The sequence below is a fragment of the Fistularia commersonii genome, chromosome 31 (assembly GCF_037954325.1).
Source record: "Fistularia commersonii isolate RoL2024-O1a breed Wild chromosome 31, RoL_Fcom_v1.0, whole genome shotgun sequence".
NCBI lineage: Eukaryota > Metazoa > Chordata > Actinopteri > Syngnathiformes > Fistulariidae > Fistularia > Fistularia commersonii.
The window spans coordinates 10,010,879-10,034,793 of record NC_141314.1 but is presented as its reverse complement, the minus strand read 5'-3'; the positions used below and the strand labels follow the sequence as shown (position 1 = coordinate 10,034,793).

The 23,915-nt window shown below is 47.9% G+C and overlaps 1 protein-coding gene across 1 annotated transcript; it reads left to right on the top strand.

Moving 5' to 3' along the window:
- The first annotated feature begins 1,312 nt into the window (after positions 1 to 1,312).
- On the top strand, positions 1,313 to 22,115 carry adam19b (ADAM metallopeptidase domain 19b). The gene is made up of 23 exons (XM_086178881.1): positions 1,313 to 1,469; positions 1,569 to 1,651; positions 2,491 to 2,561; positions 10,189 to 10,267; positions 10,397 to 10,473; positions 12,081 to 12,273; positions 12,362 to 12,427; positions 12,806 to 12,877; positions 12,973 to 13,139; positions 13,218 to 13,302; positions 13,381 to 13,520; positions 14,597 to 14,774; positions 14,856 to 14,945; positions 15,030 to 15,225; positions 16,443 to 16,551; positions 16,624 to 16,840; positions 16,918 to 16,995; positions 18,926 to 19,034; positions 19,115 to 19,244; positions 19,326 to 19,428; positions 19,509 to 19,832; positions 19,904 to 20,001; positions 21,110 to 22,115. Exons 1-23 carry the CDS (start codon positions 1,391 to 1,393, stop codon positions 21,114 to 21,116), a joined length of 2,751 nt encoding a protein of 916 aa, XP_086035007.1. The 5' UTR covers positions 1,313 to 1,390; the 3' UTR covers positions 21,117 to 22,115.
- The last annotated feature ends 1,800 nt before the right edge of the window (positions 22,116 to 23,915 follow it).

The following is a 23,915-nucleotide window of genomic DNA, read 5'->3' as shown; positions in this document are numbered from 1 at the left end:
CGTTTTTTCAACCCAGGTCAATCGGAACATGAATGGCAAAACACTTTAGTTGCGGCAGCTGAACTCGAACTTCTTCAGCCCCCTTCGGTTTTAGTGACCTGTTGAGAGTTCCCAGGGTTCTTGGTGGGTCTAGGTTATGGTGGCTCGTGGTGGAAATGGAGGAGTTCAGGCAGAAAGCAGGTCGAAGGGGGCCGCCATGCTAACGGGGGGGGTGTCGCGACTTTTACAATAAGATTTACGACACGGGTTCATCGTGACCTGGACGACTGAGAAGCTCCACAGACGACGTCAAAACACGTATTCCGTTCATCTCACGTGAGTGTGTTGCTTTTCTGTTATTGTCGGTTTCTCGCCTTGCCCCTTGTGATAATTAATTGCCCACTTCTGGGTTAGAGCTTCAGCCTCACAGCCAGAAGGTCCCAGGATTCCCAGCGGAAGGGGGGGGGGGCCTTCTCTGCTCCCGGTTCCTCCCACAGTCCAAACCGTTTGATTGGAGGCCCCGAATGGAGCAGACGTATTCAAGATTCAAAGTGTTTCTTATCACATGTACAGTGTACAAACGTGTTTACCTGTACAGTGAAATTCCTACTTTGCTGTCCGCAGTGCGTTTGGATATGTAATGACAGGAAGAGTGTAAACATTATTATAAATATGATTATAGATATGAATACAGACAGTGCAATTTGAGAGCAGCTCGGTGTGCAGGTGCAGGTGCAAAGATGAGCGCAGTTTATGTGGCCAGTAGACTTTACAGGTGCAAGAAGAATGAGTGACTCCATGTTTATTGATGCGTTCATGTACATGTTGAACGTGAATGTTTGAATACATGTCAGTGTGATTGACGGGTCCAGGGTTAAACCCTCCTCTCTGAAAATCGTTCAATGTCACAGGACAATGCATGCATGCATGAATGAATGAATGGATGGATGGATGAATGAATGGATGCATGCATGAATGACTGAACGGATGGATGGATGAATACATGGATGAATGGATGGATGGATGCGTGCATGAATGACTGAATGATTGGATGAATGCATGAATGAATGGATGAATAAATGGATGGATTGATGAATGCACGAATGAATGGATTAATGAATGAATGCATGCATTCTAATGCGCGCGCACCCGTCTGCGCAGGCCCGGTCGTGCACGTTTACGCGCACGCGCAGTGAGGGGAGGAGGGGTAGATAACGGGAGGGACGCGCGCTTCGGCCGCGAGCATCTCGTCCCGAGCGGCGGCTGCGGCGGCGGCGGCGGCGGCGCGTCCTCCTTCGCCTTCCCTCCTCTTCCTCCTCCTCTTCCTCCTCTTCTTCCTCCTCCTCTTCTTCCTCTTCTTCCTCCTCCCGTCCCGCTGTAACGGATCCAGCCGGAGAGCCGCGGCGTCAGGATGCGTCCCGGAGCGCGTCTCCACCTCCTCCTCCTCTTCATCCTCCTCATCGCGGGATGTGACGGCGACGTTTCCGCCGGTGAGTCCGCTTTGCGCCGCGGATTTGTTGCGTTACAACGTGAATCAATGCACGTTTTCAGATTAAGACGTTGAGATTACCCGGATAATCTGCCGCCAGGGGAGGGGAGCATCCTGCAGCGCGTCCGCCGCTACGAGATCACCAACCCCGGTGGGCTGCGACCCCACGGAGCCGGCGGGGAGGTGAGCCACGACCGTGTGCGTGTGTGTGTGTGTGTGTGTGTGATCGAAAGGATCATTCACACGTTAAACTTCTCAACTGGAGGTGCACAGGATCATCTGAGGATATCAGAGGATTTGGTTGGTTTCCATTAGTGGAAAGTTCTTGTATTCCCCACTAAAGTGAAGTCCAGCCAGATGCTCTCTGCGCAGAGAAACATTAGGTCAAATAATGTTTCTCATTATTTGACCTTTCTGGCGATGAAGGCCATGGAGAGAAACTCTCATCACCAGAGTCGCTGCGAAACCCCAGTCGATCCTCTCCGATCATCTCAGAATCAGGCGCCGTCTTCTTAAGGTTCTTCTCAATCACAGAGGAGATCCTCGGTAAATGCCGTCAGGAAGCTGAGGTGGTCGGTGAGCAGAACCCGACCATGTTCTCTTCACGGAGCGGATAATGACCTTCTTCTTCACCTGCTGGCTCCACTCCATCGGGAAGGTCTTCTCAAAACGTCTGGTCCGCGACCAGCAAACCGTAAGGACGGCCAGCAGGATCCCTCAGGCTCCATCCTGAGTCCTGGCCGCGACCCTTCAGGACGCACAGTCTGCTGCAAAACTCAAAACTGCAAAAGCAGTCCGACTCTTCGACCTCCAGCACCTCCAGGAACCCCCTCTGCACCCCACAACCTCAGAGCATCACTGTCCTCGCTAATTATTGATTGCAAAAACATACAGTTTCTGAATCTGCCCGCCTGTACGCACGCACAAATGTAAACTAACAGTTATTTTAAATGTTGAATAATCTGACGTTGATGATTCTGATATTTTTTGGTGCCCCCCCCCCCCCCCCCCCCCCCCCGCAGTTTCCTGCGACGTCAGAAGTCCTCGTCTCCGCCGAGGGCCAGGAGCTCCGACTGCGCCTGGAGAGAAACGAGTGAGTGCTCTTGAACGCCGAGATGTTCCCGTGTCGGATGAGAAAGGGGCGTTTCCGTGACGCTCGGCGCAAAGACCTGAGCTGGAATCCCTCCGCTAGCTCATTTAGCGCAGCAGATGTTTGTTATCACATGGACACATGGATAAGGTCAGCGCCCCGGTGGGTGGTGGGTGACACCCGATCTGTGTGCCTTCGGCCAGCAGGAAGTGAGATTGCGCCTTTGCACTTAGCATCCTGCAATCTGATGGAGCGGTTCCTGTCTGCTAACAATGGGATGATGATACCCGGGCAGCAGAGTGTCTCCTCTGAATAACGGTGTGTGTGTGTGTGTGTGTGTGTGATAGCGAGGCGGCGGACGCAGCCGCAGCTTTCCAGGCGGTCGTCCCGGACGACGGGGACGAGATTCACCTCGGTTGGATTTGAGCAAACAAGGGTTTCATGAAGAATCTTCCTCCGGGTGTGTGTTTCCCCTGTCAGTCACTCATTCACACACATCTTCTCGTTAGCAGCCGCGACTCCGCTCCGTCTGGGCCCCCGGGCCCCTGAGGGATTTGCCCCCCCCTGTTTTTCTGCCCCAGCAGGTGGTCGCGCTCTTAAATGCCCCCTCGGGCAAAGATTCTGCATCCATCACACAGTCCACCTTTCTGTGCGACCGTAAGGACGGATGTGTTTTAAAACATCCTTAAAAACGCGTCTCATCCGTCTTTGTTGAACACAGAGCCGGAGGAAGCTGGAGGTATTTTCATTTGTCTCCAGATTCTCTGCTGCCGCCCCGTTTCATGCCATTTTCAAACATTAATTACCGTTCAATACGTGGATTTTAAGGCCCGTAACTTCATTGTGTGTTATCCGTGTTGTTACTGCAAGTCGCAGCTGTTTACTAAACTCCCCCCTCCCCCCCGATAAACCCATTATAGGCTACGTGCCCGACACCGATCTGCAGGTCAGCAAGTGACAGTAAGAGAGGATTTACCGGCCGATGAGTGTGTGTGAGAGTGTGTGATGTGTCGCTCAGCTGGTCAGCAGAGTGGACGCGGGGCTTAGCTGTTTCCAAATGCTAAAAACCGAAAATGTATCGACGCGGGAGAGGATCAGATATTTCCCGTCTCATGGAATAGACGTAGAAATGAAGAAAAAAGGTTTATACGTTCATTGGGCGAAAGGTTGGTGACCTTGGTGAGGGTCTCCAGCGAACATCCTGTGTGTTTTTGGACAGAATAACGTAAAGCAGGGGTGTCAAACTCGATTCCACAGAGGGCCACATCAGCATTATGGTTGCCCTCAAAGGGCCACGTGGAACAGTAACAGTATAAATGTAACTAAATGTAATGTAAAATTAATGTAAGTACTCCTTCATGTTAAATAACTCTGAATTTATCACTCATTCAAATCTAAAATGTTACATAAGCATTTGCACAGATGTAAAAAAAAAAAAAAAAATGATGTTTACTAGTGCTAATGCTACACAGCTAGCTTTGACTGCTGCAGTGTTTTTGGATGCGGCTTTCGTGAACACATTCTGCTGCCGTCGTAGTTTGGCTTTTCTTTCTTGGACAATTTGTTGTTTTTCTGGAAGGCTAACTTTAGCATACTTAGCTCCGCGTTTGGTGTCAAAATGCCGACGTAGATTTTACTCTTTGACAACTGACAAGACCACACCGGTTCATCTCCTTGAAGTACAAACATCTTTTCCCATCTTTCTTGAAACAGCCTTCCATCTGCATCAACTTTTCTCTTCCTGGACATTTAGGGATCATTTGGATTTCTCAATTCTACTTGTTGACAACGGCACTGATGTGGATTTTACTAGATCTAATGGCAGGATGCTGTTACATGATCGGCATGAATGGTGGGAAATGTAGTTTATAGTCAAAGCACGCGTTTGACTTATTGATTTTTAGTCAATCAGACCTTTTAAGATGTTCTTGCAGGCCACATAAAATGACGTGGCGGCCACATTTGGCCCGCAGGCCTTGAGTTTGACACATATGACATTAGGAAACAGTACAATATTCTCCTCCAGCTACATTGTGTTTATTGAACGCGCCTCCGTTCGGTTCCTCCTGTCAGAACGTTGGCGGTTCAACCCCGGGTTCCTCCTGGTCGCGGGTCCGTAAGCGCAAACAATTCAATGCGCAAAAGTGCGTGGCGGCCGTGAAAGTCTCACCTTGACGGCATGCATGTGTTTGTGGGAGTGAGAAGTTGCGTCGGGTTGATTCCGGGATGGAGGGAGCGGACGTTTAAGAGAAAATGACTCATCCGGAGCGTATTGTTCCCAGTTAGAAATAGTGCATCTATTGAATTATATATGCACATGACATTGTAACAGGAGGGTTTCTGTGGTAGCTGCAGCAGAGGCTCTCCCGGAGGCGTGTTCATCTCCAAACACCTTTTTATAGATGCCGTAAATGGCGAGTTCACACTTTCGGGCTCGCTCCCGTTTTCACACACACTTGTGACAGCGTTCCCGCTCTCCTGTTCCACCGAGAACCGTCCCTGAATCAGGATTCAATGAGAAGTGTCACGTATAAACTTTATCAGTTGTGTGCGGTCAGGAAAGACGGAAAGTGTGTGTTACGGTGTCCATACATCAGAAGACTTGTGGAAAGCTTCCATCTCATCTGCTCACAAATAAGACAACTTTTTAGAGTTTTAAGTTTCAGCCTACTGAGATTTTACAAGGATTGAATCCTACAGGGTCACTATTTACAAGAGTACAATCAGATTCTTTCAGCACTTTTTTTCCTGCCATGAGATGTTTCCACCGGGAATCTGCGGAGCCTCTGCCATTTCCCTCCATCGCGTTTCCTTCTCCGCTCGCCGGTGACACGCCGGAGAATCGACGCGGTCCAAGCCGGGCCGTTCTGCCCACAGCGCCACCATCCGCTTCCCTCTCTGGACGCTCCACGCTGACCTAGTTTAATATCAAACGAGGAAACGGCTCAGATTAGCAGCACATACTTAGCAATGGAGATGACGGGAGTGCGCCGCGTGTCCGCTAAAACAAAACAAAAATTTCTTTCTGACTTTATGGTTTTTAGTCTGCAACCGTGAAAATGTTTTGGTGGAAGCAGTGAAACGGCTGAAAGGTCAAGCGCCCCTCTTCATGAAGACGTTCCTCGTGTATCTTCTGAAGCCCTCCATCCCAAACCTGAACAGTGTGGTCATGTGTGTGTGTGTGTGTGTCTCCAGCAGGGTGTGTGAGATAGCAAGATCAACGTGAGTCTTTCCCTGATAAAATGTCGCCCACATCCTGGAAACGCCTGGGCGTTCCCGTTGCCCGCTTTTTACCCTCCGTGCTTTTTCGGTCTCGGTGCATCTCCTCCCGTCCTGCTCCGTCTAAAGCACCAAGCGACTCTGCCGCCGCTGGCTGGAGTCCAGACTCCATCCGTCCACGTCCTCCCGGGTTACGCCGGTCGGTGTTTGTTTGGATCCTTTCGGAGTCGGCCTGAGCTTTTATCTTAATGACAGGCTGCGGCGCCTCCCTCCCCAGAGAGAGGACCTGGTTCTCGGCCAGGCGGGGCCGGTCTGCTGACTCAGAGAGCAGGAAGAGGGATGTAAAAACAGAGCGATGGGGGAGGAAATATGGAAGAAAGTGAATGATGGACCGGAGGAGGAGGAAGAAGAGGCTCGGGGTCGGGAGTTCCAGGCATCTCCTGCAGATATGAATCCTCCGTCCTCCTCCCCTAAATCATCTCTTCCACTCGCCTCTCCTCTCACCTCGTCTGTAGAGCAAATATACATCTCCCGCTCCTCCTCTGCAGTCAGGACATGTGGACACACACACACACACACACACACACGCACGAGCAGAAACGAGCACAGATCGGAGGAGCAGGGGATGCCTCGGCTCGTCGGCTAGCCTTTCGGCTCACGGCGGTGTGTGTGTGCTAGGAAATGTAGATTTACGCCGCTGTGTGTGAGGGGAAACAAACACACACACACACACACACACACACACACACACACACACACGCGCACGAGCAGAAAAGAGCACAGGTCGGAGGAGCAGGGGATGCCTCGGCTCGTCGGCTAGCCTTTCGTCTCACGACGATGTGTGTTAGGAGATGTAAATTTACACCACTGTGTGCGAGGGGAAACAAACACACACACACATGCACGAGCAGAAACGAGCACAGGTCGGAGGAGCAGGGGATGCCTCGGCTCCTCGTCTCACGGCGGTGTGTGTGTGCTAGGAAATGTAAATTTACGCCACTGTGTGCGAGGGGAAACAAACACATACACACACACACACACACACGCAATGTCTGCGGTTGAAGCGTCTTCATCAGCGCTGCTTTGACTTTGCATGAGCCGTTCTCCTCCCCGAATGTGCGATGATGTCATCTGATACAATGAGAGAATGCAACCCACTGACCCCGATGCATTACCCCCCCCCCCCGCCCCCCCGCCCCCTCCTCGCTATGTCACAAGTACATTAGCATTGCTCCCCCTCCTCCGTCTTCACCTCCCGAGGCTGAACCGAGCCTTTGTCTCGTCCTCCCATCCAGACAGGGATGATTCAGCCGACATCGGGCTCCTCAATCACAGCATCTGTCCCGGGCCCTGGAGCCGGTCCAAAGCCGACACGGCCCTCCGGCGACGTCGCACGCGCTTTCCTGAGACCCGTCGGCCGAATTGAAAGAAACTGAAGTGGACTCGTTTCCACGATCTGATTGGAACCGTGCGGCTCGAGTCCGAAGCTGCCGCCGCCGTCGACGGGCCCGTTTTGTAACATCCCATGTCCCAAACCCGCGCTTCCCCTCTCGCTGGGCCCGACTCAAAAAGACTCTTGTAAAACTATCATCTCGCACCAGTTTGAAGCGTCGTCTCACAACGCAGGACGGAAAATTCCGACTAGATTCCTAACAGCTTTTTTGTTTGCCGCCATGCGATGTTTTCATCTGGCATCCCGGCGGGGCAACTGAAGGGCTCAAGGGGTTGCATCGCAATAATACATAGAATAAATATAGATGTAGTAAGTAAAAATTAGATACAAATAAAGGGAAGTCATTCCAACATTTAGGGCGCCTTAAATCAAATTTATTATTATCATTATTATGATTATCGTCGCTGTTCCTTCTTCGCTCGGTGTCCGTCCGAGACTCCCGTGACACGACCTCAGAAACAACCCGGCCGCCCGCACAGCCTTCCGTTCACCGTCCTTGTAAAATAAAACCCTTGAAGACGCCTTACCTCCTGATACGTTGGAGCGTTGACGTGTCCGCTCCTCCTTCTGGACGCTTCACACCGATCGGGACCTCCTCTGCCGATCACGTTCATCCAAACGTCCAACAAATACCGTTTCCACCGCCGATACCGCTCTGCTGGTTTGTCCACCAGGTTTCCTGTTTCCAAGTTGCATTGGAGCTCGTCTATCGGGTGATTCTTCTACATCATTGTAAAGAATGAATCGGCGACACTTTGTCCCCGAAGGGCGATCGGGTGCACGTGGGGTAGCGGCGTTAAAATTGTGAACATCAAGAATAGAATTAAAAAAATATATGTATACCGTGCAAATTGTAGGTCTGCTTGCTCTGCATTTATATAATCATGAGTGGCAGTGGGGGGGCTGGTGTGGCGATTAGGGGTTTGCAGGGTTGCGGGGAATTGACTTGGACGGCTCTGTGGATGAAGGTTGCGTTCATATCAAACTAGGAAACCGCTCAGATTACCACCTCATATGCGACTCCAGTGAAATGAAATTAAATATTGTCCGACTGCGGGTTCATCTACTGGCTGCTGATCGGTCCTTACGGTCACGTATCGCTAAGACTTGCAATGATATCGAACATGTTTAAAGACTGAGCTCCAACTGCGCTTAGACTGCAAGACTCCCGGCAACAACGAGATGACGGGAGCGGCCGTGACTCCGATAAAACTCCCATACAACTTGAGATTTCCTTACGATGGGTTAAGCTCATCACTCTCTGCAGGATCTCTCGTCCACCTGTCTGATACGGAAGTGGATTTTGAGTGAAGAGGAAGAAAGAGCCATTGTTTCCCTGCAGAGGAAATGATTTCCTAACCGGGCTCGCTCACTCTGTAATCTGCCCTTTTGTCATCATCGCATCTGCCCCCTCTTGAGCGACGGGGAAAGTTAGAACGCTCAAGGCGGGGATCTTTTTGGGGGGGGAGGACGGCGACAGGAAGGCAGATATCAATGAGGTCGGGAGGTCGGGTTACAACACAGTGAGGAAGAGGCTTCGTAACGTGATGTCAGCCAGATGCGTTATTGCTGAGCCTTTGGCTTTATGTCCTCCCGTAGCCTGAGTGTGTGTGTGTGTGTGTGTGTGTGTGAGACGAAGCAGGCGTTTTTGTACTTTCTATGCTGATTGGATAGACAGGCAGCCATTGTGTCTACCAGTTGGGCTTTTTAGCGAGAGGAAAAGGACAAATCCATATTATCCCCCGATTTATTAAATCAATATTTAGTATATAATTCTATTAAGATAATCCGATTGCCTCTGCATCTTCTAAAATCATCCGTCTATAACGTGACGTAGTTCATCTTCCTCAGCTGATACTAACCTCGTTTACTTCCACCCGTTCTACCCGGCGATGCAGAAAAAGGGATAAAGTCTAAGATTTATTTTTCTGGTCTGAAACCGCGAGCTTTTTCCTGCCAAACGGAAGAGGAGATGTGATGAAGAATTCAGGAGCGCGGGGGGGTCCGGACCCAGAATTCTGTCGCTTCCAGCCTTTTTTTTAACCAGCGTCAGGAGGTCTCTTTGGGCTTCTGTGCCGTTTATTTTCACAGCGTCAGAGCAACAGCCTGAATGATCGATGTGGGGAAGAAAAGGACGCTGAAGGAGGAGGGGTTTAGAAAAAAAAAATGAAAAAGAACCAGCTGTGCAGCGAGAAGGGGTTTATGAATGAAAACAGGAAGATTGGAATGAGACAGTTGGAAAAGGCATCTGCAAAAATGTAAATATTGGGCCAGAAGGTTGACACACACACACGCAGATGGAGGCGACATGGGAGTGGGTTTCCGATTTTAATGTTCTCTCCATATGTGCAGGATTTATCTGCCTCTTCAGTAAAGGCAGACAAAGGTCCAGATGTCTGAAGATGGCATGAGAGGATGAAGCTGCACGCTTCTAAATGCTGTCAATGATTGGGTGAATAAGTGTGTCTCCATATGACATTACATTACATAACATTTGGCAGACGCTTTTATCCAAAGCGACTTACAATAGAGGACATAAGCACTGCAAATAACACTTGCAAATACACGATGCACAGGAAATATACAGAACAGTAAGCTGGGGTTAGTTTTGTTTTTTTTTTTTAAGACAAAAACGTACACATACGTATAAACACACACATATGACGTGTGAGGGAGTGGGTAAACGGAATAATGTCGACATGAGGTGTGAGCGAAAGGTTGTGTGTCTGTATTTTCGGTCGAGCGGTCAAGGGTGAACCCCTTCTGCCCGCCGAAAACATAAATCGTTACGACTTGCATCAGTTTTTCCCTGAGTTCTCTGAACGCCGGAGGTCTGTTTTGTCCTGATCTGCATTTTACGAAGTGCTGCGGTGTAAACATCACGTCTCCTGCTTCATCACTGCCCCGCTGCTCGGCAGACGCAGCCCAGCGACACCTCATATCTCCTCTCTTCTCCAGCCAGCTCTTGGCCCCCGGTTACCAGGACATATGGTACACGCCGAATGGAACTCGCCAAGCTTCCTTTCCTGTCACCACGGTAAGCCTGGAAGCCGACCCGGGAGCTGATGATGAAAGAGACGGAACGCAGATTCATATTTATGTTATACAAGTCATAAGAGTGGCTGAAAGTGCGGAAAATGATGCCCACGTTGCTTTCCTCTTCCAGGGACATTGCTTCTACCACGGGGAGGTCCTGGGCTGGGAGGGCTCCAGCGTCGCTGTCAGCACCTGCTCAGGACTCAGGTAAATACAAAAACCCCTACCTACGTGGTCTTTCTTTATAAAGAAGTTTTATGGAGACATGGGAAAGTCATTCGTCTGGGGAGGAGGACAGAGGATCCCTGTTCTCTCCAAAAGGCCGCTTGATTTGTGGAATGGACACAGCAGACAGTCAATTCAACTCTGATTTTATTTCTCTGGCGCCGAATCGCAACCCTGGTCGTTTGAAGACGCTTTTCATGCAGAGCAGGTCTGGACCGCGCTCTTTAAAATGATCTACAGAAACAACAACTTTCTGCCAGAAAAGGGGAAACGACCGCTTTTCGACCGGCGAGGAGAACCTCGGACGGGTCTGGGAGCAACGCGGGCGGCCTTCTGCCTCGACTGGGAGGGAAAGAAAGAAAACAAGAGTGTGATAGAAACAGAGGAGTGTGAGCAGGCACAAACGCTCCTATACTGCTAATAATAATAGCGCTAACAGCTACATGATAATAGCAGACACGATCGAATAATAGCTTTCATATTCATGAAATAAATTCCAACGGTGGACGGCGCTTTAGCTCAAGGCACTCCAGTAAATATTCCTGATTAGCGTGTCGAGATTATTGCATTATTTGTGCTAAAGGAATAATAATATTTTCCTATTAAATGTTGATTTCCTGCTTTTTGTGCCATTCTGTCATTAAAGCATCAAGAACAGGAAGTCAGGAATATGATTTCAAAACATTTCCAAGCGGTCAGTCCTTTATATCTTGCAGTAAAGCACTTACTAGCCATACAAGGATTAGTTGTAACCGCAGCCTCCGCAGCTGTCAGACCTGCGATCGAACCATCGCCGCTCAGATGAAGCGTCAACAGTTGTGTGACGAATGCCGGCTGCGGAGCGTCGGTCCGTCCGTGGCTCCGGTTGCCTGCGGATCAGCCAGGCGCTCCTGGTGCGGATCCAGACCTGCGAGAGAGTATACAAACACGACACCATTTGACCCGAAAAGCTAGCTCCGCGTGTTTATAGACAAATACAAATGTAAATTCTTGTGGATATCTTCTTGTCTTGTTAACCGGAGTTGAATTTCTTCACTCGAAGTTCCGAACGAGGGGTGAAATGTCTTCAAGTGAAGAAATTTCGGGTGCAGTTGCCGAGACAAGAAGATTTCAACAAGAATTCACCGGGACCTTGGATGTCTGAGAAACTCCACAGACAAATGTAAATTCTCCATCCTAATGTGGAGGAAAAAGAAAAAAAAAAGAGAGATAAAGGCGGAGATGCTGACATGTGGGCGTGTGACCTCTGCAGATGTTGTCTGCAGCTGTCTGACCCAGAAAACGTGCACGCTGGCGTATTTGGGTTTGGACTGTTTGGACCCTGCAGGGATTTTGAGCCGCTTCCAGATGATGATGTTTCGCCGACCTGATATTGGTTCTGAGCTCCAGATGTGCCACCCATCTGGAAACCAACGCGAGCGGGTTATAATGGGATGTAATGGAACCCGTATGGTTGAAATGATATTTTGTGCATTTGAATTCCGAGCAGCGGGCTGACGGAGACGCGCGTCGATAAAGATGTCAAATTATTGATCCGCGTTGATTTACCGGCGCCGGGATGGGACGGGGCCGTGTGTTTTGCTCCTCAGGGGACTCATATCTCTGAACGCCAGCGTCAGCTACCTCATCGAGCCGGTTCCTGTCCCGGCGGACGCGCGGCGGCACGCTGTTTTCAGAGCCGAGAGCCTCCGTCTCCCGCCGGGTCGCTGCCCGCATCACCGTAGCAACCGAGAGCAGGAAACGCTCGATGACTTCATCCACGGGATGGCGAAACCACCGAGGGTACGGCGGGGACTGCAAACCCCACATGAATGTTGCACCGGCTCATTTTTCACTGATTTTTTTTTGTTTTCCCGTCTTTACAACAAAGAGACGAAGGGACCTGAGCCAGAATATGAAGTACGTGGAGCTGCTGCTGGTGGCCGACAAGGCCGAGGTGAGGACTCGCTTCCACGAGACACGTTCTCTAAGTCCTCATTTTATAAGCATAACATCACCCAGATGTGTGATTACTCAAGTATTTTAAGGAGTGGCAGTAGAAAACTGCATGTAACAAGGAACATTAAGTAACGTTTTGTTGTGTTGTGAAAGCGACGCGCGATAAGAAGATTTCAACTGAGATAAGGCCTTGATTTACATGTTGTGTCATTACATTACATTACATTGCATTTGGCAGACGCTTTTATCCAAAGCGACTTACAATAGAGGACATAGGGACTGCAAATACACTTGCAAATACACGATGCACAGGAAAGAGACGGGCCGGAAGTAGCGAGAGGGTGTGTCATGTCTGTTTTGATCGTGGTGGTTTCAGTTAGAGAAGCACGGCAGCGACCTGGAGAAGACCAAACTCAAGCTGCAGGAAGCCGCCAACCTCGTCGACAAGGTAGGTTTCGATGGCGAGTGCATAAAAATAAAAAAAAGAACCCACGCCCATATCGGTTAAACTGACGGGAAGCGTGTTTCTGTTCACCATCTCAGTACTACAAGGCCTTGAGCATCCGCGTGGCCCTGATCGGTCTGGAGGTGTGGACCGACCAGGACATGATCAGTGTGTCGGACAACCCTCACAGCACCCTGGCGGCGTTCCTATCCTGGAGACGCAAACAGCTCGCCACGCTGCCCAACGACAACGCGCAGCTCATCACGTGGGTGGCGTCGGTACATGGGAGTTGATTTCGCCGCTGTTTTCTCATTTAGATCGACGACGCCGTGTGTGTCTCCAGGGGGAAGTCCTTCCAGGGAACCACCATCGGCCTGGCGCCTCTCAAAGCCATGTGCTCCGACTACCAGTCGGGCGGCGTGAACACGGTACGTGACGCCTCCCGCGCGAAGGCCGGGTCGTCCTCCGGGGTTAAATCTCGCTCCTGGTTTCGTGTCTCGGAACAGGACCACTCCGAGTCGGCGGTGGGCGTGGCGGCGACCATGGCGCACGAGATGGGACACAATTTTGGGATGAGTCACGACAGCTCGGGCTGCTGCCAGGCCCCGGCGGAGGAGGGCGGCTGCATCATGGCTGCCGCCACCGGGTAGCGCGATCCTTCTTTTTCTTGTCACACTCTTCTTCCCTCATCACGGAGGCTTCTTCACTTCAGTGTCTTCCAGTGAAGAACTTCAGGTCCAGTTGCCATGAGTTTGAGAAGAATTCACCATGACCTGGACGACTGAGAACCTCCACAGACGTGTTGTTTTGTTCTTTAAATACCGTATTTTCCGCACTATAAGGCGCATCAGATTATAAGGCGCACCTGCTATGAATGGTCTACTTTAAAACCGTGTAGCCATAGTTAACCAATATTGATCCATATATAAGGCCCATCAGATTATGAGGCGCACTGTTGGTTTTTGAGGAAATTCAAGGCTTTTAGGTGCGCCTTATAGTGCGGAAAATACGGTACAAACAAATTGATAAATTCATAGCTAATAGATAGCTAACACCCAGCATTCCCCCCGGAGCGGCGGGGAAATGAGGCCCGAAACTTCGGGCACATGATTCGATGTGGTGCGGCCTTCTGCCTCGACCGGTTAGGGTAGAATCAGAGAGATGGAAAGCGAGAGTGTGATAGAAACAGAGGAGGTGGAAGAGTTGGGAAGGACAGGCACGAAGAATCTATTCCTGCTAATACCAGGAGTGCTAACAGTTCCATGCTAGTAGCTGAAATGATGCGATAATAGCTTTATTATTCATACGAGGCTCCTATCGTGCACAGATGGAGGACTGAAAGAGGTGCATCATGGGACATCCCCCCGCAGAGTCAGTCCATGGCAGCAAAACGAACCGCTAGGCTAACGCTAACTAAAGCCTTTCTCAAAAAGAAAGGTTGAAACATGCATTTTCAATAACGCTTCACCGCCGTCACTTTCCTTTTACTCTGCACTTTATAACAATTTGCTGGAGCCCATTTTCAATGCTTTGTATATCTAAGAGGTGACATCTGGTTCCCCGTAGTCGCCGTTACACCGAATGACAGTGAATGGTCACCGTTTATCTCCCGCTCTTCAACTGTATCTCATGATTTTTCTCGAGCGTGACGCAGCAGATGTCACGTCGCCGGTTTTGTAGACCTCTGCTCTCACAGATTGACGTCCACCTGACTCCTCCCAGGCACCCGTTTCCACGCGTCTTCAACGGCTGCAACATGAGGGAGCTGAGGAGCTACCTGAGCTCCGGAGGGGGGAAGTGTCTCTTCAACATGCCCAACACCCGAGCCATGTACGGGGGCCAGCGCTGCGGCAACGGCTACCTGGAGGACGGGGAGGAATGCGACTGTGGCGAGGAGGAGGTCGGCGTCTTTGCATCCCGTCTTTGTGCGCGCCGCTTCTGGCTTCTTGCGAGGACTCACATCTCCTCCCGGTTCTTCCAGGAGTGCACGAGTCCCTGCTGCAACGCCAACAACTGCACGTTGAAGGCGGGAGCGGAGTGCGCCCACGGCGTCTGCTGTCAGAACTGCAAGGTGCGTGGACGCGACCCGGCCGACTCCTCCTCGCGCCGATCCGTTGGTTAAAGTTTTTTTCTTCTTCTGCTTCGCGCCGTGAAGCTGAAGAGCCCGGGGACGCTGTGTCGCGCCTCCTCCGGGCCGTGTGACCTCCCGGAATACTGCGACGGGAAGGAGGAGTCTTGCCCGGCTAACTTCTACCTGGTGGACGGGACCTTGTGTGAAGCAGGGAGGGCCTACTGCTACACCGGCATGTGTCTCACCCTGGAGCAGCAGTGCCGCTCCCTCTGGGGAAAAGGTGGGTGAAATGGGAACAGCAGCAGACGTGGAGATGTTCGAGCAGGAAGAGATGGAAGCAGCCCAACGGAGGGAGAAGATGATCAGGATATTTAGCGAAAAAAGTGAAGAAATGACATGAAAATTGAAAAAAAACAAAAAAAAAAACAGTTCTTTTTTTAAATTTAGGGAAAAAAGGAAAAAACAAGGGGGGAAAAAAGGCGAATTCCCCTCTGTTTTTAATTATTTGGGTTTACAGAATAGAGAAGGACGTTTGCTGTTATTTATTCCCTATCTAATGTATTAGGATTGATCATATCTTGGATTATCCTGCAACACAAAAAAAAAAAACATTGAGTTACGTTTTATCAATATTACCTTTTTATCGATATTATTATCTGTAATACAGCATTTCTATCCTGCGATCGTTGTCTGAGGCGTTACATGACTCCCCTCTTGTGGCTAAAAGAAGTGACGCTCATTGTTGACAACACGAAACGACCAAAGCGTCAGTCATATTTATTATTTTAGGACATATTTAGGACGTCATATTTAAAATATGTGAATATCAATATCAGAAAAAGTCATTTTCTCATTCTGTTATTTAAGTCGCACCTTTTTAGAACAATGCATTTATTAATTCTTCACAGCTTCGGAAAACAGAAAGAAACAAAGAAACAAACTTGTATGCTTGTATATATATTTCGCATTTGTGACGTTAACTACCAGCCTCAAATAGCTGTTAAATATAAAGAAACTGCCTGATAATCTGAGCAAAGAATATATAAAAAAATTTAAATTTCAAAGGAAAAACAGAAAAAATTTCCTGAAATTTCCTGTCTGCTTAAAGCCCACAAAGAAATCCAAACATTTTGATAATTATGAACGCTGAGCGGCATTATACGCTGCTCAATAAAATAAGGGGAACATTAAAATAACACAATCCTAGATCTGAATGAATTAAATATTCTTGTCAAATACTTTGTTCTTTACATAGTTAAATGTGCTGATCACAAAATCACAGAAAAATGATCAATGGAAATGAACCCATGGAGCTCAAACTCAAAATGAAAGTGGAAAAACACACGACAGGCTGATATAATGTCCTTAAAACAAGTCCAAATGAATCCGTGTTGCTTCCTAAGTGTGCAGTTTGATTGAGTTCGAGTTACATTGTGTTGTTTAAGTGTTGCCTTTATTTTTCGAGCAGCATCTTTATGCGCATGTATCCGTTGGCAGACGGGCGTCCCGCGCCCGAGGTGTGTTTCAAGGAGGTCAACGAGGCCGGTGACATGTACGGCAACTGCGGTAAAGATCAACTGGGGAAATACAGGAGCTGCAAGAAAAAGTGAGCCGTCGTAGCATCACGAACTCAAACGGTCCGGCGAGCGGTTCGTAAAATGATCCTCGTTCACCGCAGGGATGCTAAATGCGGGAAGATCCAGTGTCTAACGGCCGCCTCCAAGCCCGTCGAGAGCAACGCCGTTCGCATCGAGACCACGGTGAGCGTGGGCGGCAGGAGGATCCAGTGCATGGGGACCCACGTTTACAAACCCGGCCAGGAGAACGAGGAGACGCAGGGGGACACCCTGGACCCCGGCCTGGTCATGACGGGCACCAAGTGCGGCGACGACTCGGTGAGACCCCGTGACCTCGACGCTCGCGAAGGTCCTCGGTGCAAATACGGCCCTCATTCGTCGCCATTTGTCCACAGATGTGCTTCAACGGAGAATGCCGCAATGCATCTTTTCTCCGAGCGGACGACTGCCACGCCAAGTGTAACGGACGCGGGGTGAGTTCCCGGGAAGACGGATTTATCGGGGCGCTCGGCTCGCCGTCGTGGAAAGTGTCCGGCCCTGGCGATGGCTCAAGACCATTTGCTTAAGTGAAATCAGCAATAAAATTGCTTTGTAAAAATTCTCCGGCGCTCAGGAGCCTTGATTAATTCACAAGTGTAGAATTTATGAGGGACAAGGAGCGAATCATTATTGTGCAGCAGAGTGGAAAGTCTCTATTAGCTGAGTAGCTGAAGAAGTCAGATCAATGCAAAAAAAGTATAGATTAGGGGTAGTCAAACAATTTAATCAGATAAATCACGTGACCTCATTTGGATAAAGACTCATCTATTATGAACAGTGCTGCCGTTTGTGGGTGCAAAAAGCCCCATGACACAAGAGCATTTATTTATATGTGTGTGTGTGTATATATATATATGTATATGTATATTTATATGTATGTATGTATATATATACATGAATATATATTTTTTTAAATGTATATGTGTGTATATATATAATATATATATATATACACACACATATATATGTATATATGTGTATGTGTATATATATGTATTTATGTATGTATATATGTATTTATATGAATATTTATATGTATGTATATGTGTGTGTATATATATGTATTTATGTATGTATATATATGTATTTATGTATATATGTGTATACATATATATATATGTATATCAGCCAAAATCAAACATACCCCCGGCAAAATTTGACTGAAAGTTATTGTTATTCAATCAAAAACTTTTTGTTTTGTTTTTTTCCTTGGAAATGACACTGGCAGAAAAAAGAATTTGTCAATTTAAAAAAACTTGGCATACCTAAAACCATTCCTTTCCTTCTCAGTGATCAATAATAAAAACTTTACTGGTTATTGCAGCGATCAAACACTTCCTATTATTGATTAAAACCTATTGGTTCAATAAAAGTAACTTTAAGTCAAAATGTGCCAGGGGGCATGAATAATTTGGGGCTTGACTCTGTGTGTGTGTGTGTGTGTGTGTGTGTGTGTGTGTGTGTGTGTGTGTGTGTGTGTGTGTGTGTGTGTGTGTGTGTGTGTGTGCGTGTGCGTGTGTGTGTGTGTGTGTCTCTGTTTATATATACATATATATATGTATGTCTGTATGTGTTTGTGTGTACATATATATATATATATATGTGTGTGTGTACACTTAACATGTTTTATTTAAACTTTAGAATAGATTTTGGGTCTAAATTGATAAGATAATACAATAAAATACTTTATTACTCCCAATCGGGAAAAAGTGTTTGCAGCACAGGACAAGACATTAAACAATAACAACAAATAGAAAAGCTCCAAATGAATCTGCTACAAATGAAGAACACCGATTTCATAAAGGCATACGATAAAAGAAAGTTTTTTTTTTTTTTTTTTTTTTTGAACATTTATTAGAACAAGTTCCTTAACAGAGTTTTACACATTCTTACAAAACCTCATAACAAGATATACATTATACAATAATCTTTATAGGTCACTTATTTCCTCAATAGCATGTGAAAAATAAAATAAAACACAGAGGAAAAAAAACACAAAAAAAAAAAAAAACACAAAGAAAAGCATTTAACTCATTCAAATAGTGATAATATCTTCAACTCTCCAAATATTTTTTAATGGGTGCCCACTTGTCAAGATATAGGTCTGTCTGAAGTCGTAAGTTTGCTGTTATGCGTTCCATGCAGTTTACATCCTTAAGCCTCTGACGCCACTGGTCCAGGGTAGGTGGGTGGGGTTTGAGCCAGTTTACTGTGATCATTTTATGTGCAATTAATAGAAGAACTCTAAGCATAAACACCTGGTTTTTCCTTAGGCCGCTTGTTGATGCTGTACCCATAATAAATTGCTGTGGATCAAGCCATTTTTTTTAATTTTACTGAACCATGTCTTGATTTTCCCCAAAGTTGTGTAACAACCACCACAACTGCCACTGCGACGCCGGCTGGGCGCCTCCTGGCTGCGACCAGAGGGGGTCAGGAGGGAGCGTCGACAGCGGCCCCGTCAGCAGCCGCGGTCAGAACCTTCCCCTTTTTTCCCTTCCGTTCATTTCTGAAACGCGTCTCCTTCCGGTCTGACGGCGCTCGCTCCCGCAGGCGGCCTCCTGCCGGCGCTGCTGGTCCTCCCTCTGCTGGTCTTCCTGGGTTTGGCCGCCGTGGCTCTGTGGTGCTGCTACAAGCATAAACGTCACCCGCTCAAAGCCTCCGCTCCGGCCGCGGCGCCGAGGTAGCCGCTCCTCCTGGTCCAGATCCGCGAGCATCTTCTCCCGCCTGCATTCAGAGCTGCTCTTGTATTTTTGCCTCCCAGTTGCCGGGTGACGGTTGAAGCCAAGCCTGGGCACGACAGCGGTCCGTTGAGCGGTCACGCCAACCCGACTTTCTTGCTGAAGAAGCAGGAATCGGACCATCAGGTAAAGGTAGAGGCTCCTGCCGCCATCGTTTTAGCAGGTCTGGATTTCTTGTTGACACAGACGTCCTGGATCCTCCGCAGGGGAAGCCTTGCCCGACTCGGGCCAGACACGCCATCGTACGCCCCGCGGTGAAGCCGCCCCCCGTGCCGGCCTACACCGCGGAGCGCGGGGAGGCTCCGCCGCTCATCCGGCCCCAGGCGACGACCCACGGCAAACCCCTGCTTCAAACCAGCGCGCCTTCCAGACCCACGCAGAGTCAGGCTCCGCCCCCGCCGCCGCCGGGAGCGAAACCTTTGACCTCTCTCGACCCCAAAACCAATTCATCGCCCTCGCCGGCGGCGAAGTCCCGACCGGATCCTCCCAGTCGACCCCCGCCGCCATGTCCCGTCACTCGACCATCAGTGGTGAGTGTTGCGTCTGTTCAAATGTATCCGATTACCTCGGTGGAGTGACAGTTTCTGTGACTTTTCTGCAGGAACAGCAGTCGGTGACCGGCCCGTTGGTGACCCAGAGCGCCCTGCTGAGGGGGAAGGCTGCCTTGGCGACACCTGCTGGACAGAAGAAGCCAAACAGGTAACTATTCTTGGCACATCTTTTTTATTATTATTATTATTATCATTATTTTTCTTCTTCTTATTATTATTATTAGTATTATTATTATGTTGTTGTTGTTGTTGTTATTATTGTTATCATTTTCTTAATAGTTTTGTTATCATTATTATTATTATTATCATTATTATTATTATCATGGTTCTATTATTGACAATTATCATCATAGATGATATTATGATAATAACAATACGAATAGTAATAATAATAGTAATAATATATTACTATTACTAATATATTACTACTATTTGTCGTCGTAGTAGTAGTAGTGTTGTTGTTGTTGTCAATAATAGAACAATAATAATGATGATAATCATGAGAACAAAACTAATAATAAGAAAACAGTCACGATGGTGATGATGATGATAAGTAGTGATAATAGTAATGTAATAATAGTATTATAATATTATCATTATTATTAGTATGAGTAGTAGGAGTAGTAGTAGTATCAATTATTGCTATTATTTACATTATCATTATCATTATTGTTCTCCTTTTATTTTGGTTTTTGTTCTTATGATTATCATTATTATTGTAATTGTTCTATTATTGACAACAATAACAACAACACTATTACTACTAATAATAATAATCATCATCATCATAATCATAAAATCACTGTCATAATAATGATGACGATGATAATGATAATAATGATAAAATCAGTATAATAATAATGGTGATGATGATGATTATAATTGTAGTTGTATCATCATTATTGCTTTTATTATCTCATTTTTGTTCATGCTTACTGTTATGGATGAAATGGTCAGCACTTCCACCTTCACAGCCAGAAGGTCCCTGGTTGGATAGACCTCCATGTTCAGGTTCCCTCTGGTCCTCCGAGTTCCTCCCACAGACCAAAAACATGCAGGAGGTTCACCGGAGACCCTAAATTGTCCGGATGTCTACATGGTGCCGTATGATTGACAGCAACCGGTCCGTGGCGAACCCCGTCTCTGGCCCAATGACGGCAGGGATGGGCTGCAGCCCCCAGAAACCCCTCTGCAGGACAAGCAGCAGCAAACTTCAAGGGTGAACGATACTGACCTTCTGATTCTGTTTCTCGTAGATCCTGAACCGAGATCTCAGGGAGATGTCGGGCACCGCGAGCACCACCTCTTCACGAATGTCGCAGCTCACCAAGCACCGGCGCGTCGGGTATCAAATGCACTTGCCCCCCCCGGGTCCGGGGGGTTCACTTTAATACAACAATGTTCACTGGTGAACGGGTGAATTAGCTCCGCGCGTCTGCTTTATCCACGTGAATTTAAAAAAAAAGCAATTTGTGCGCAAACTGGTGGCAGATGGGTAAAGACATCCGGAGGGTTCAGACGCACCCGCAGGATCATTTATTAATGAGGCAGAACTGAATGTTTACATTTTAGTTGATTTACTAAACACGGTGCCTCTTGGAAGAGGCTCTGCAGCGAAGGGATATCTTATATTAAGAGCATTCTGAGGTGAGACGCGAACTGGACACCAACGGGACCAGGGAACTCTTACATGCATCCTGTATTTACTAGCATCTGTTGAAAGGAATCTGTCTTATGTGTAGGGATTTTTTTAATTATTTCTATTTTTTTTAAATTGTGTGCATTTTTTATTTGATTTTTTTTTTGCACCTTGCTGAAATCTGATACAGATTACCTTTAGACTGTTTTTTTTTTTTTTTTGTTAGTTTTGCACCAGCTTTTTATTGTCACCAATGTGTCTGCAGGAAATGGGCATTTTAAACCCTCCACGAAATTCACTCCAATGTGACCAACTAAGCCATTCCTTGAACGTTGACTGATTACCGGTGAGCAGAAACCTATCCGTCTCTACTCGGCACTCAAATATGTATCGGACAAATGTGAGTGACTAGTTTCCGGGCAAAGGTTGACGCTGGACTTTAGGTCTGACGGGGTCGTCTGCAGGCAACGAGACCGTGAAAAGGGATAATGGCGTTATTTCAAGGTTACTCTGTGACCCGGAACTTCAGCTGCCATGTTTTATCTTCTTGTGAGACCTATGCAAACTCAGGCGCTGTGCAAGACTGAGTCCTCAACTGGAATTCAAATAAAGATACACCGTTATACGCTTTGTGTTTGATTAATTCCAGACCGGGGAGCTTCACGACGAGAAGGTCTCCAGTTGGATTCCCATGAGAGCCTTTCCATGCAGTGTCTCCATGTTCTCCCTCGCGTCTGCGTGAGGTTCCTCCGGGTTCCTCCCACAGGCCAAACACATGCAAGAGCTTCATTAGAAGCTTCTAACCCCATCGCGTCCATCAATATGGGCCAGGTAGAATAAAAAAACTGAATGTGTTAGTCTTTTGCAGCCCACTCTCATCCCTTCTTCTTGGAAAGTGTAAATATATTCATGTTATGAGAAGTATGTCGGTGGAAGGATGTGGTTGCAACCACCAGGCAGGAGGTCTACAGGAAGTCCTGAAGTTTATGGATGCATAGAATTGGATCAGATGGAGGAAATGATTGGCTGAAGGGCGAAATGATTCGTAAATGATCCTGAGTTTGTTTCAAACATTCATTTCTGACGTCGAATGCAGGGATGAAAACCTTTGCACTCCCGCAAATGCATTTTCTCTAATAAGCAATTAATTCACGTGCGTGTGAAATCCGAGCCCTCGGCCGATTTTGGAGTGAAAACACTCAAATCAGGCGCGGTTACTTTGAAACCAGCCTTCAATCATCTATCAGAGCGTGTGTGTGGGGGGGAGAAAAAAACAGCAGAACAAATAAAATGACATTCCTCATCGTCTAATTGATGTTTCATGGGTTGATGGCAGCGTCCTCCTGGATGCTCGGGGGAAGAAACTTCTCCAGCGTGTCCTTTTTGAACAATCGACGCCTATAGATTGAAAGGGCATCCGTCCCGGCGCTGCCAAAGAGCCCGGAGGTGCCTGCCCTTCAGGTCTCCACATCCTCTCCACGGATGAAAGCTCTCTAATTTATTCTAATCAAAAGACAGCTAAATACCAAGGCCAGACCCCCTGAACTAACCCACCTCGGCACACAAAAACACACACACACACACACACACATTCTCCCCGTGGTCTAGCTCTCCGCGGACAGAGGAGCCGGGCTCTCCTCCCGGGTCTGGAGGAGGCCGAGGCTCCGAGGGAGAGGTGGCGCCGGCAGCCAAAGGTTTTGGCGTGAGGTTTAATTGCGGCGCCTCCTGCTGCGCACAATTAGCTTTAACTAGCACGTCGTCTCCCGCCGACTTTCATTTATTAGAGATGATCATTGGCTGGGGGATGAAACGCGGGGGTGACACCCCTGACTCGCAGCGCAGTGGGAGGGGAGCAAAGAGAGGATCTCACCTGCTGAACGCCTCCCCCCGCCTTCAAGAATGGCCTCATTAAGTCTGTTTTTTTTTTTTTTTCTTTTTGCGATGCAAAAAGCCAAACCCCAAAGCCAGGCTCCGGCTGAACGTTTCTGCCCGGCTCTTCTTCTTCAGCCGTCCCTCTCGTCGTCACGCGGAGGGACGTTCATGCTTTGAAAAGCTTCTTCAATCTGCGGTGAAATATTTTGATTTGATATCCTTATAATTGCAGACAAATATTCAGCCTCACAGCAAGAAGGTTCCTCCGACAGCACAAAAACGTACAGGGGGTTCACTGGAGACCTAGAATTTTGGGTGAATGGGTGTAAGTCTTTGTATCCCGGCCTGTGATTGGCAGTCCAATCGCAGTACGCCATGTAGTGCCTACTTTTGTGGGCTTCACACACGCTTCACACACGCTTCCCAACATGGGAAGTGACAGTGTCAGGAGAGGCAGGTGAAGATCTGCTTCACCTGTAATAATGAAAGATAAATATTAACCTGTTTCCATTGATTCCTTATTGTATTTTCCGTATGATTCCAATCTTTTT

Excerpts from the sequence above, each read along its gene's own strand:
- adam19b (XM_086178881.1), top strand. The coding sequence starts at position 1,391 with ATGCGTCCCGGAGCGCGTCTCCACCTCCTCCTCCTCTTCATCCTCCTC. Across the intron at positions 10,474-12,080 it reads AGCACCTGCTCAGGACTCAG|GGGACTCATATCTCTGAACG; the intron begins GTAAATACAAAA and ends TTTGCTCCTCAG. Across the intron at positions 14,946-15,029 it reads TCTGCTGTCAGAACTGCAAG|CTGAAGAGCCCGGGGACGCT; the intron begins GTGCGTGGACGC and ends CGCGCCGTGAAG.